Raw genomic sequence first — 12439 nt, 5'->3', positions numbered from 1 at the left:
CGGAACTATATATAATCTTAGATAAAATGTTTAAATGTGTGTACTGTATTGCAATCACAAAATCGTTATAAGTTTACGTACATCGATATCCGATGATTCACTGTTCAACATATTTTCTGCTGCATCTTGTGAATTGTACTCGTGTGCAGTGTCGCTATGTTCTTTAGTTTCGGTACTCTGCAACACAATTCAATGAGACAATAATAGAGTAAGATTCATACATCCACGTTACTTAGTATCAGTTGAAATTGCAATTCTTTAGTAGCAGCATTTTCAATTGATATCATCACTCATGTGGCTTTTTATTAAGATGTAGAAAATCAAAGTGACATGAGACTTTTGTGTAAATGTTTGCAACCGATGGTATAATACAAGTTTAATTCACCTTCGTCCAAAATAGTTTACTTTTGCTTATCTTACATCACATGTTTTAATTTTTGCCGTTCACTGTCATTGGGGAAGATTTGAAATAGATTGATAGCTTGTTTTGTCGACATATTAACAAACTGAAAAACACCCATAGAACATTTTTAAAGGTTGCATTTAAATGATAATTTCAACAAAACGGTTTCAAATTTAACATATCTTTGATTATTTATCTTGAACGTATCAAGCTTGTTTAAAGATTGGCTGAATACACCGACGTAGCAAGTCTTAACATATACCAGGTTGTTCCAAACATGTTATCAAAGTTCGAAAAAGTATACAAGGAATATTTTTTACAGATACTAATAAGACAAAATGTATGCACGGTTAAATGAAAGGTATTGTACTTCTCTGGACAAATGTGTTGGAAGAAAAAAGAACTGGTGAACGGACTGTGGATCACGGTAAATCATGTATGTATTGTGCGGTGGTTGGTGTAAAATGAACTATCTTTTCTTACCCATGTCAGAATGTATCGTATAGCAAAAAATCGAGTAGACGCTATTGTTTTTTTGTCGTTAAGATGAAATATCAACCAATGACCATATGTAACACGCAAGTTAAATTTCTTAATGTCTCAGAGTTTCATACACAGTAATTGGCAGCGTATAAGTCTTACACTGAAAATTAAAATTAATGATATTACACTTCTTGGATAAGCGATAATTAACGTTTTTGTGATTATGATGAAGTCGATGTTTATAGTGGTTAATACACATGCGCACCAGTTTCATTGACAGGTGTAAATTCTAAATTCTTTGTGTATATGAAGATTTTGAAAGACAAGTAGTTCAAAGTCACTACAACTGGTAAACAATATTTATTCTTTTAAAATTCGCATAACATGTTAATATAATGATCATCGACGTACGTGTTATGTTAAGCCCAAATACCAATTAGCATCACCCGGAATAAATATTGGCACAATATAATTTAAGGCAAAATTACGCCTATTTCACCGAAGACTAAACCAAACCAGAAAATACGCCTTAGTAGCTTCGACATAGTGAAATATTACAAACCGTCTCATCGACATCTTCCGTGTGTACGGATGTTGTTTGTCCTGGTTTCTGGCTGTCCGTAGATCTAGTGGTCATTGTGTTGCCTATTCACAACAACAATAAAAAATGGTATAACACATAATCTAGTCAGAGTTTAAAAGTTCGTTATTCATAAAACCATTTAGTACAACACATTGACATTAATTCCTTGTACACAAATTACATTAATTTCATGATATACATAATATGTATTTAGGCATGTGTAGTAATAACAAAATCACTAAGGAGCCATAATTCTTACAAAATGCTGTTTACAGTAGTCTGCTCTTGTTTATAGATTGGGGTCATGTTGGTAAAGAAGTACGCAAAATATAAAAGCAATATGTCAAGGGACAAAGAAAGTATTTGAGGTGGTACGTAAACTTTAACAAAGATTTATCAATAATATGCATATTTTAAGTGGAAAAACGGGGCCATAATTCTTGCAAAATGCTTGTTACAGTTGTCTGCTCTTGTTTATAGATTGGGGTCATGTTGGTAAAGAAGTATGCAAAATATAAAAGCAATATATCAAGGGACATAGAAAATATTTGAGGTGGTACGTAAACTTTCACAAAGATTTATCAATAATATGCATATTTTAAGTGGAAAAAAGTGACCATAATTCTTACAAGATGCTTGTTACAGTTGTCTGCTCTTGTTTATAGATTGGGGTCATGTTGGTAAAGAAGTATGCAAAATACAAAAGCAATATGTCAAGGGACATAGACAATATTTGAGGTGGTACGCAAACTTTAACATTCCAACGCTCACGCTAACGCTCATGCTAACGCCGACGCCGGGGTGAGTAGGATAGCTCCACTGTATATATATAGTCGAGCTAAAAACTGCCTAGAGCTCTACTTTGTTTAACGTATATTTATAAAATATATTCTTGAAATATGTACCGTAAAACAAGCTTTGTAATCAAATGATATTTATATAAATCGATCTTTAGAATTCGTCTTCCAGTATTACTTTAACGTTTACATAAAAGCGCTTTTTAATATTAATTAAAATTATAAACATAATTAAAAAACTTACCTTAGTTTAATGCGTTTGTTCGCTCGAAACTCCATTTTTCCAACTGACTTTCACTAAATGATATAAATACCGAGTGTATGATTTTTAAACAGCGCAACCGGGGAACTGTTATAAGCCTGGATACACACTCGATTGTAATATGGTGAAGATTTGTGTATATTTTGTGCATGCCACAAACCCGCTAATCGGGGAAGGCGTTGAATTTCTAATTTAAATTGACAGTTTGGTATTTCATTCACGTAGATTAGAGATTTTCGCCTAAAACCAACCGGGGAATTCCCCGGTTGGTAGGTGTTCCCCGGTTTGTTGGTGTGTATTTATACGATTTTCCCCGGTTGGTAGGTTTTACAAACTCACACACACACACACACACACACACACACACACACACACACACACACACACACACACACACACACACACACACACACACACACACACACACACACACACACACACACACACACACACACACACACACACACACACACACACACACACACACACACACACACACACACACACACACTTTGAGACCTTTCTAACGCAACACTTTTCAAACTTGAATATCTCAGTAATGAGTTAAGATTTTGATTTAAATTTGCACATGTGATCATTTACTATATTTTGTGCAAGATAACGATAAAATCATTCATCCGTGACATTCGGGCGATTTTGCACCGTAGGGTAGGTGTGGATTCTTCTTGTTGCACATGAAAATGGGGAAACGTCATATGAATCTAATTTTATTTCAATTTCTTCATTGAAGGTGGGTTGATACACCAGGAAAACATAAAATTAATTTAAAAATCAATATATCTTGTATAAAATTTGAGGAGCGCAACAGCGCAATCGGCATGATGCAGGCTACTTAATTTCTCCACTTGCTGAAAAATAATGCGTTCAAAAAGTCAACTCGTGTAGTAAAACGCTATATAATTTCAATTTAACAACAATTTCATCATTCTCGGTGGGTCTTTACACCAGAAAAACATAACATTAAATAGAAAAACAATATGGCTTGTCTGAATATTCATGAGCGCAATGTTGCAAGCCGGATGGTCATTAAGATCTGTAAGTTAATGCGTTTTACTTTCCACATTATTATTTTACGATCTACGATTTAGTGAATTTTACTTTTTCACTGATTTTTTTTAATTTGTTATGTTTGAGTTTTTAATGTTAATCAATTCAAATTAAATTTTACATGAAGGATGAAATATGCGTTGACTTAGTTAGAAAAGTCTCCACGTGTATAATAATAAACTAAATCGCGCATAATCCAACACGACCCATGTATTTATAATGTATGGCTAGTTTAATATTAAGACTGATTGGAGCGTGAAAGCAATTTTCTTATAAACTTCACTTAGCTGAAATATGATGTAATGGTAACTATACTGCATGCTGATTTTTTATCAGTAATAATAAAATTAGAGATTTTAATATAACTGCATGTAAAAATAACCGTGTTCGTTTATAAATATTTGGAATGTTTAAACAACTGGACCATGCAAATAAAACCATTTGTATAACCATCTGCTGTTGCTTTGTTTAAGGAAAATGGTCAACTTCTTGTGTATCAGACAAGACGCTACATACAGCAACAATACAAACATACATTTATTTTCGCAAAAAAACGATTTCAAATGTTTGTTGTTACGGGAATTTCGGTATTACTTCATGCCAATTTGTAAGCAAATCGATCTCCAGTTTGAATGAATGTGTGTTAATGTTATTTTTGTATTAATTTCAACAATTTACGGTAAATTAATTGATCTAGAATAGTGGGTTTTATGTTATGTAATTGTATTGTAATATATTTCTTGCTTTACGAATAACTCTGCCCCATTATAAGACCCATTTGCTCAAGCATTTTTTATAATTTACCAGTAATCAGTAATTTGACTTAAATTTCAAGAGCACCAGTTTACTTCTGGAAAGTTCTTATCACCGCAATAAGCAGATGGTTATATTTCAAAGTAGCAACTTATATTAAGTATTCAGTTTGTATGGGCTTTATTTTCCGAGTACGGTGCTTTATATAGTCAGAAAATCAACACACCACAAAGACTCTGAAGAATCACTTGGTTTTAAGACACTGCAGTTGCAAGCATTTTACAAACAAAGACATAATATATTGGGTTATATCCGGTTCAAAAACTAGATTTGCGCCTATCTATTTTAGTAAATATTTAATACAGTCGATTGGTGTATAACAGATAGCTAAGGACTTCGAGTCTCATTTCAACGTAAACACCATGCATTCAGTAATTAAACCATTAAACCTAGATAGACACATGTCTTTCCTATTGAAACATTCCAGCGGTTTTAAATTTCCGAAAAACATTATTTGTTTACAGCACGAGTTTCATGGTACACTGATTCAGCCATTACCGGATCGCTTAGGTCTTTATCGGATTACATGTGTGTCGTGTTATTTCTTGAAATTTGACACAGCATTTGTTAAAAAATGATTGCAATATATGTACATTTCCAGAAAGGAAATTCATTTCTGCGTTTAATAAGACCAAATTCATGGAAATCGCTGCACAATTTATGAAGTAATTGCTGTTCAAAGCGATGCACCCTATATTCGGGTCATTTTGAGTTGAATCTATATATAGATTTGATTGCGGAAAATATGTTTTCAGAGAAATCGATTTTTCGTTATAATTTGATTATTTTTCATTAAAAATGATGTTTTTACTTATTAATATCATAGCCACACGACTACCACACGTGTATTGGACAACTTCAATTGGGTTTATATTTATTTTGAGACAATCCCCACATTCCTGAATATGGGTCACCACATGTCCGTTATTCACTAAATCCCGAGTTGCAGCTTTCATGCTTATTTTATATGGTACGCATCAATTCGGTTTCTGAGCATTCTTACTTTTGTAAAGGACACAAAATACTAAAATATTACATCAATGAACATTATGTTTACCAAACAAAATCTGCAAAATTCAAGAAACCATTCGTCTGCACTTTTCCTGTCGTCACAAAAACGGTGCGTACATAACGTGACCTTGTTTTGCTTTCGAAAAAAGAAACAGTTGTAAACATTGACACACATCAACAAAAACATGAATCGACTTAACAATGATAGGCTATTTGTATTCAATTAATAGAAAACTATAAATCTTAACATAAATAAACGTATTTTGCAAAAAACGTTTAAGCTATCCGTGTCTCACTAAAATCCGCTATACACCAATCGACTGTATTTTATTGATCAATCTAATGAATAGCTCACAAAAAATATTTAGCATGCAAACAGCTTAGTTTCTGACAAGTGAACTGATAAAACTTTAGTGTACAGTACGATCATTGTAAGGCAGCTATTATAGCCATCTAATTATTCTTATAGCCTTTGTTCAGTATTTTATTTTTAAAATGCTCTAGTAGTTAGTGAGATTATATTGCCTGAATATTAATAAAATAACATGGCGATTTTTCAGTTTGATCATACCGCTGCAATGATTTTTTTATATCAGTTCAACAGGGAGTTCTTATATCAGTCGATAATAGGAGGTAGGTAATATTACTCGGAATTAACTATAAAGTAAACATTTTTAATAAAATCGAATTAGATTCGACAAAACAAACAATTTGATACCACGATGTTATATATTTTAAACACAAAATTCAACACAAACAGCATAACACTTGTTTTATAAATATTAAGCGCAAGTGCTCATGACGTCATTATTAACACGTTAAACGACAAAAATCATAATCTCTCCCGCTAAAAATGCAGCATTTTAGCGATTGATTTCATTATTTCTTTAAAATCGGGGACGTAGAGGTATGAAAAATAGAAAGGTATGAAAAACAGGTTACCTCCTGATCTTTTTGTTATATATCAGGCTCAGCACGTATAAAATAACGGCTCAGCAAGCCTCGCTCGCCGTTATATTATTCTAAGCCTTGCCTGATATATAACAAAAAGATCAGACATAAACCTGTTATTCGCTCTATACTAAGATAAATAATCGGTGGATTTACACTCAAAGGTACAATATATCTTCTTATTTCAATGGTACCCTTTTCCACCAAGGGGCCGATATCTACCCAAACGCTTGAATTCAATAAAATTTCTTAAAAAGCTGTTCTGATGACCGATTATCTTATCGGTCATTGTGATTAAATTTAATATTCGTCATTTTTCGTTGCACAATTTTAAGGTCGCTACCCGCTGATCATTTTAGTACATATTCTTTGCAAACGCGAACCTTCATACGTGTACATGCTTCCTGTTCTATAAATGTGCTTTCACGTATAGATTTGCACTTTGCATAATAACCTTTTCTCAATAAGACGAAACAACGTTCTCATCCTTTTGGCACTGCATCCTTCCTTTATCAACTCTTGCATAAGAAACTAAACTTCTGAGCAAAGGAGTTGCCAAAACCGAGTATAACGAATTGACTTTTTGGTAATAGAGGCTTAGATTAAAAAACAAACATGGGTAGTGTGGGAAATAGAGCTGCAACGATTCGATCCGATTTATAAAAAATCGATTTGAAATGCTTCGATTCGATTCCAATACCAAACCTACCAAATTCGATTCGATTCTTTAACATATATACATAAATATACATAGATACGTAAAGCGCGCTGTATTCTGCCTATTGATACAGGAAGGTGTAGGTTTTATCTTTACCTGTAATTACGACGCGCGCGATTGGTTGCTTATTACTTTAGTCATCCAATCAATAAGCCCGTTACGGTCTACTTTCGGAAAAAGCGTCAAAATGGCTGAACAAGTTGTTGCCGACAAATTGAAATTATCAGATGCGCCTAAGGAGTGTGGCAGTATTTTGGGTTTCGGGATGGTATCCCTACCGATGAAGTAAAGTGTAAACTGTGCTTCACTGATGTGGCGTACGCTAAGTCCGGCTCAACCACTAATCTAATGCAATATGTCAAACGCAAACATAACGTTGATTTAGCAAGACTAAGACTAAAAGGTCGCACAAGTGCAACTACTCAAGTCGCCAGCCAGAAAAGTAGTTATATTTCTGTTGGAGTTTTGTTAAGTTTATTAGAGAATGTGAGTTGTCCTACAGGTAACAGGTGAAGAAGTTTTTATATTAAAAATGAGTCATAATTTGCTATTCTTTTTTATGTGTTTTATTGAAATCACATTTGAACAGAAATGTTAATTTTGAGGCATAAGAGTGAATATATGATAAAACTAGGTTTGAAGATGAATGGAATCGAAAAAATCGGTATCGGAGTGTCTGAAATAGAAATCGAATCGAATCGAGCTGTTGGTGAATCGTTGCAGCTCTAGTGGGAAACATTTGGCTTTTTGATGTAACATGTTCACCTAGTATGTTGCAGGATAACTGCACAGTGGTTACTTTGTCAGTAACGAAATTTTTACGAAGGTTGTAACTAAAATGTATCAATTCAGAAGTATAAGATTGTAGATGAATGACAAAATTTATTCATCGGGTTCTTGTGCTCAACACTTAATCTGATATAGTTTATCATTCGTAAGAAGTTATTTGGAATATCTACATGTATTACATGTATAGTTATTTGGAATAAGTACATATAATATTTTGGCAATTAATTTCCATTTGTTGTATCTTTAACCTGACAGTATGACCTATTTCATCACGATAACCATCTGATTATGCTTTGGAACCACCTATAATATGTATACACTGGTACCAAGCTGCTTTGATATCCTTCACTGAATGGAAAAACTCACTATTTATACAATTGTATTCTCTTAATAAAATTTTGATCTCAAAGCATGACCTTGGTCTTAAATGTAACCATGTGGTTATTGCGGGAAACGCGGGCCAATTTAGGAAATAATGAGTGGCAATTTATTTAAAAATCCTTAACTTTATGAGACGTTTAGAAACAAAAGAAAAATTTAAAGTATGTTAGTATTAAGGTGCTCTAGTTAAATCTTTGATATCAAAGTATGACATTGTCTTAAGAGGGAGGCATTTTAAACTTTCAAAATGACATTGAAGACATCTGGTTTTTGTGTAAAAAACGTCTTATATAATGATGTTAAAATTGGCGCCAACATATGTTGATGTCCTTTAACACAGGAGGAAGAAGAAGCTCCATTTTAACATTCAACGTCTACGTTTCGTCCTTATGCATTGAATTATGACCTTGGCCTTTAAGGTAGCAATCTTATTAGTAGAAAACACTGTCTTACATACGGAATTATTTGAGTACTCATTTGTTAAATTGAATAATATAAAAGAAGCCATATGCTAGTATTTACAAAATATTACAATTAAGTGTGACATTTCACTTAAAGAGACCTGTCTGATTTTGGTGTCTAACTCATCGTCTTGGATAGGGTGACACTTGCGTGAAGTTACATTGAAATGGTTTAATACATTAGGAAATATAGATCTAAGAAGCCCTATTTTTTTAAAAATTGTGTTTATTTATAACTCAATATTTTTTCGGAAAATGTACTAAAAATAAACTTCTACTTTTACAAATCATGTGAAATGCCCGCGTTGTGTCCCGTTTTCTAAAATTATGTTTATTTATAACTAAACACTCGACACAAATTAAAGGCTCTATAAAGGTGAGAAATTAAATTATTATGCATATAAACTGGTCTAATTTTTACCGGATTTCAGTTTCCTGTGCATAAAAAATGCTCATAACACAGCTTAAGTGCAACGTTGTCAAGACTTATGGAAGATATACCCGTTTCATAATTGGTAGAAATGTTTACAACTTTGCAACTAACGTGATGTGTGGCCTCAAAGCGTTTATGTATGCTAAAAATAGCCGAAAAAAAATAAATTTTAGTTCTGTTTTAAACAATTTTTTTTCCAGCAGAAAGTTACTTATAAGATCAATAAAAACGTTTTAACCATTTAGAAGAGACCAACTTTGTGAGTGATACCGGAAAACGTTGAAAATCAACTATATATTTTTGGTGACCTGAGTGACTTTCACTTTCACTTTCCGAGTAAACAGCGATGTAAATAAACTGATTGTAAACAAAATTGACTTGGATGATACCATATTTTGAGCACAAAACAAATTGCATTGCTTATTTTTGTATGGTAATGTCCAATTGCATATACATATTGTTTGTTGATAACCTTTATAAATAAAATATGAAAAACAATAATTAAAAATCGGTAAATAATTACGGATCGTGACCTTTATAGAGCCTTTACCACTTTAAAACTATCCAAACACAGACACAATAGTTTAACTCTAATCATCGCTTAACAACGGAGATTATTTTTAACTGTTTTTGTTTTTAATATTCTGTCCGATAATCTTATGAGAGGTTGTTAGAAATCATCTTTAGAGTAGCCGAAAAGTCACATTGGCATATACACACACACACGCACATACACAAACACACGCATATTGTCAAAATTATTAACTTTGTAATGAATAAGTGCAATATCTTTTATGTATCTTAGTAAAACTAATAATTAGTTTTGTACTGTAATTAAAGTATCAATACATTCACCTTTGTTTCAAACAAAGCCATTTTAAACCTTTCGAAGAAATAGTAATCTTCAGAGCGTTCATCCTCATCCTCACATATGCGTTGATAATCCTCCTCTGCCTTGTAGCCAAAGGCAACGAAATGTTTGTCCTTGTCCAATAACACGCAAGTCGGGGCCTTTTCAGAGGACAATGCATCAGAAGAAAACATGCTCATGCATATTTCCATCGTCTGTTTTACACAAATTGCATAACCGGTGAATGTTGTTCCAAAATCAATGGCAGCTGTAAACAAAAAATCTTTAGTCTCCTCCTTTTTGTCACCCAGAGCTTTCTTAATTTCCTCTTCCAGACTCGCCATATCGAAACCTTTACCCCCTGACGCCATTGTTAGCAATCACATTAAGATCAATTGCGCATGCGAGTAAATTATCACTAAATGCAATAAGTGTATCGTGTAAGTACCTTTTATCGAACAGAACCTGATATCGGACGGTTTGTTTTGGTTCTATATGCGCATGCGCAAAAGTGCGCATGACGTTACATCCATAAACAAATGGTTATTCAAGAAGTCCGTGACCTACTTGCCCACTAAGCTTGCAACAAATGCGCCGAAAACAGGTAAAAGAAATGCATTTATTGTTATTTACACGGTTTTATGTGTTTTTTGCTATTACGTTTTGAAAGCATTTATCAAAACGTGCATTTACACACCAAAAAGCATATTTCCATTTGCAATTTTGATTGCAATAGACGTAGATTTTTTCGTCGAGTCCGGGTCACGCGACAGTCATGTGACTTTGTTTTTATTATCGCTCTTAGAGCTACAGCACAGTTCCGAAAAAATATTCCAGCTTTTCTTTCTTGACAATTGATCATCATGAAGTTAAGTTTGTTTTTCTTTTTTCTTTTCAGTCAAAACCTAAGAAGATAATTCAACACAGAGGTCTTTACTCACCAACAGCTCTTCACAATGCATACCTAAAAGTAAAAGACAGTGGCTTGCCAGTAAGAACTGTTGCAAAACAGTATGGTGTTCCCCATACTACACTATGGGACCGTGTGAAAGGGGTTATTGACCCTGAATGCCTCAAACCCGGACCAGCTCCATTCTTCTCTCAGGAAGAAGAGGTCAAACTAGTTGACCATGTCAAGACAATGGCTGCCCTTGTATATGGTTATACCATCAGTGAAGTTGTAGCAAGTGCTACAAACTATGCAGTGTTCCTTGGTAAGAGGCCAAATGATAAACCTTTGTCTGTGAAATGGTTTAAGGATTTCCAGCAGCGATGGCCTGAGTTGCGAGTTGTTCGTCCGAGGGCACTGTCCAACTACAGAGCTGAAGCCACATCAGAGGCCAATGTTCATGAATATTTCAACAATTTGATGAGCGTTGTTGAAAAACATGACCTCCACAACAAACCTGAGTGTGTCTATAACATTGACGAAAAAGGTATCCAAACAGAGCATACCCCACCATTTATAATAAGTAGCACATTGAAGGCATCAGCAGTTACTTCGTCAAGGTTCTGCATTACAACAATAATTGGATGTGGCAACGCATTAGGCACACAGCTTCCACCATTCTTTGTTTTCAAAGGGAAACGCTTGGATGCAGATCTGTTGCAAGGGTCTACACAAGGGTCATCAGGATGTATATCTGACAGTGGCTGGTCAAATTCAGCTGTGTTTTTTAGAGCTGCAACGATTCAATCCGATTCATCGAAAATCGATTTGAAATGCTTCGATTCGATTACGATACCAAACCTACCAAATTCGATTCGATTCTTTAACATATATACATATATATACATATATATACATACATACGTAAAGCGCGCTATATTCTGCCTATTGATACAGGAAGGTGTAGGTTTTATCTTTACCTGTAATTACGACGCGCGCGATTGGTTGCTTATTACTTTAGTCATCCAATCAATAAGCCCGTTACGGTCTACTTTCGGAAAAAAGCGTCAAAATGGCTGAACAAGTTGTTGCCGACAAATTGAAATTATCAGATGCGCCTAAGAAGCTAAAATCAAAAGTGTGGCAGTATTTTGGGTTTCGGGATGGTATCCCTACCGATGAAGTAAAGTGTAAACTGTGCTTCACTGATGTGGCGTACGCTAAGTCCGGCTCAACCACTAATCTAATGCAATATGTCAAACGCAAACATAACGTTGATTTAGCAAGACTAAGACTAAAAGGTCGCACAAGTGCAACTACTCAAGTCGCCAGCCAGAAAAGTAGTTATATTTCTGTTGGGAGTTTTGTTAAGTTTATTAGAGAATGTGAGTTGTCCTACAGGTAACAGGTGATGCTGTCATGGCACAATGGTAGACATGCTTATAGCGGTTTTGGGTAAAAGTATAATAGTGATAATACTACCATTCAACTGATTCCAGATACGTTTTTATGATTATTTTTTTATATTATTGTGTAATCAACACAAT

At 34.1% G+C, this 12439-nt stretch overlaps 1 protein-coding gene across 1 annotated transcript in view; it reads right to left on the bottom strand.

Moving 5' to 3' along the window:
- Window positions 1-11873, bottom strand: part of LOC127873711 (heat shock 70 kDa protein 12A-like) — a 30984-nt gene extending 19111 nt beyond the window's left edge. Inside the window, exon 1 of the mRNA XM_052417666.1 lies at window positions 10009-11873. Coding sequence (XP_052273626.1) covers window positions 10009-10374 — 366 coding nt within the window. The 5' untranslated portion in view covers window positions 10375-11873. The remainder of the gene's footprint in view (window positions 1-10008) is intronic.
- Between the last annotated feature and the right edge of the window lie 566 nt (window positions 11874-12439).

Source organism: Dreissena polymorpha, chromosome 3 (genome assembly GCF_020536995.1).
Source record: "Dreissena polymorpha isolate Duluth1 chromosome 3, UMN_Dpol_1.0, whole genome shotgun sequence".
In the NCBI taxonomy this organism is placed as follows: domain Eukaryota; kingdom Metazoa; phylum Mollusca; class Bivalvia; order Myida; family Dreissenidae; genus Dreissena; species Dreissena polymorpha.
This window is presented reverse-complemented; position numbering and strand designations above follow the sequence as displayed.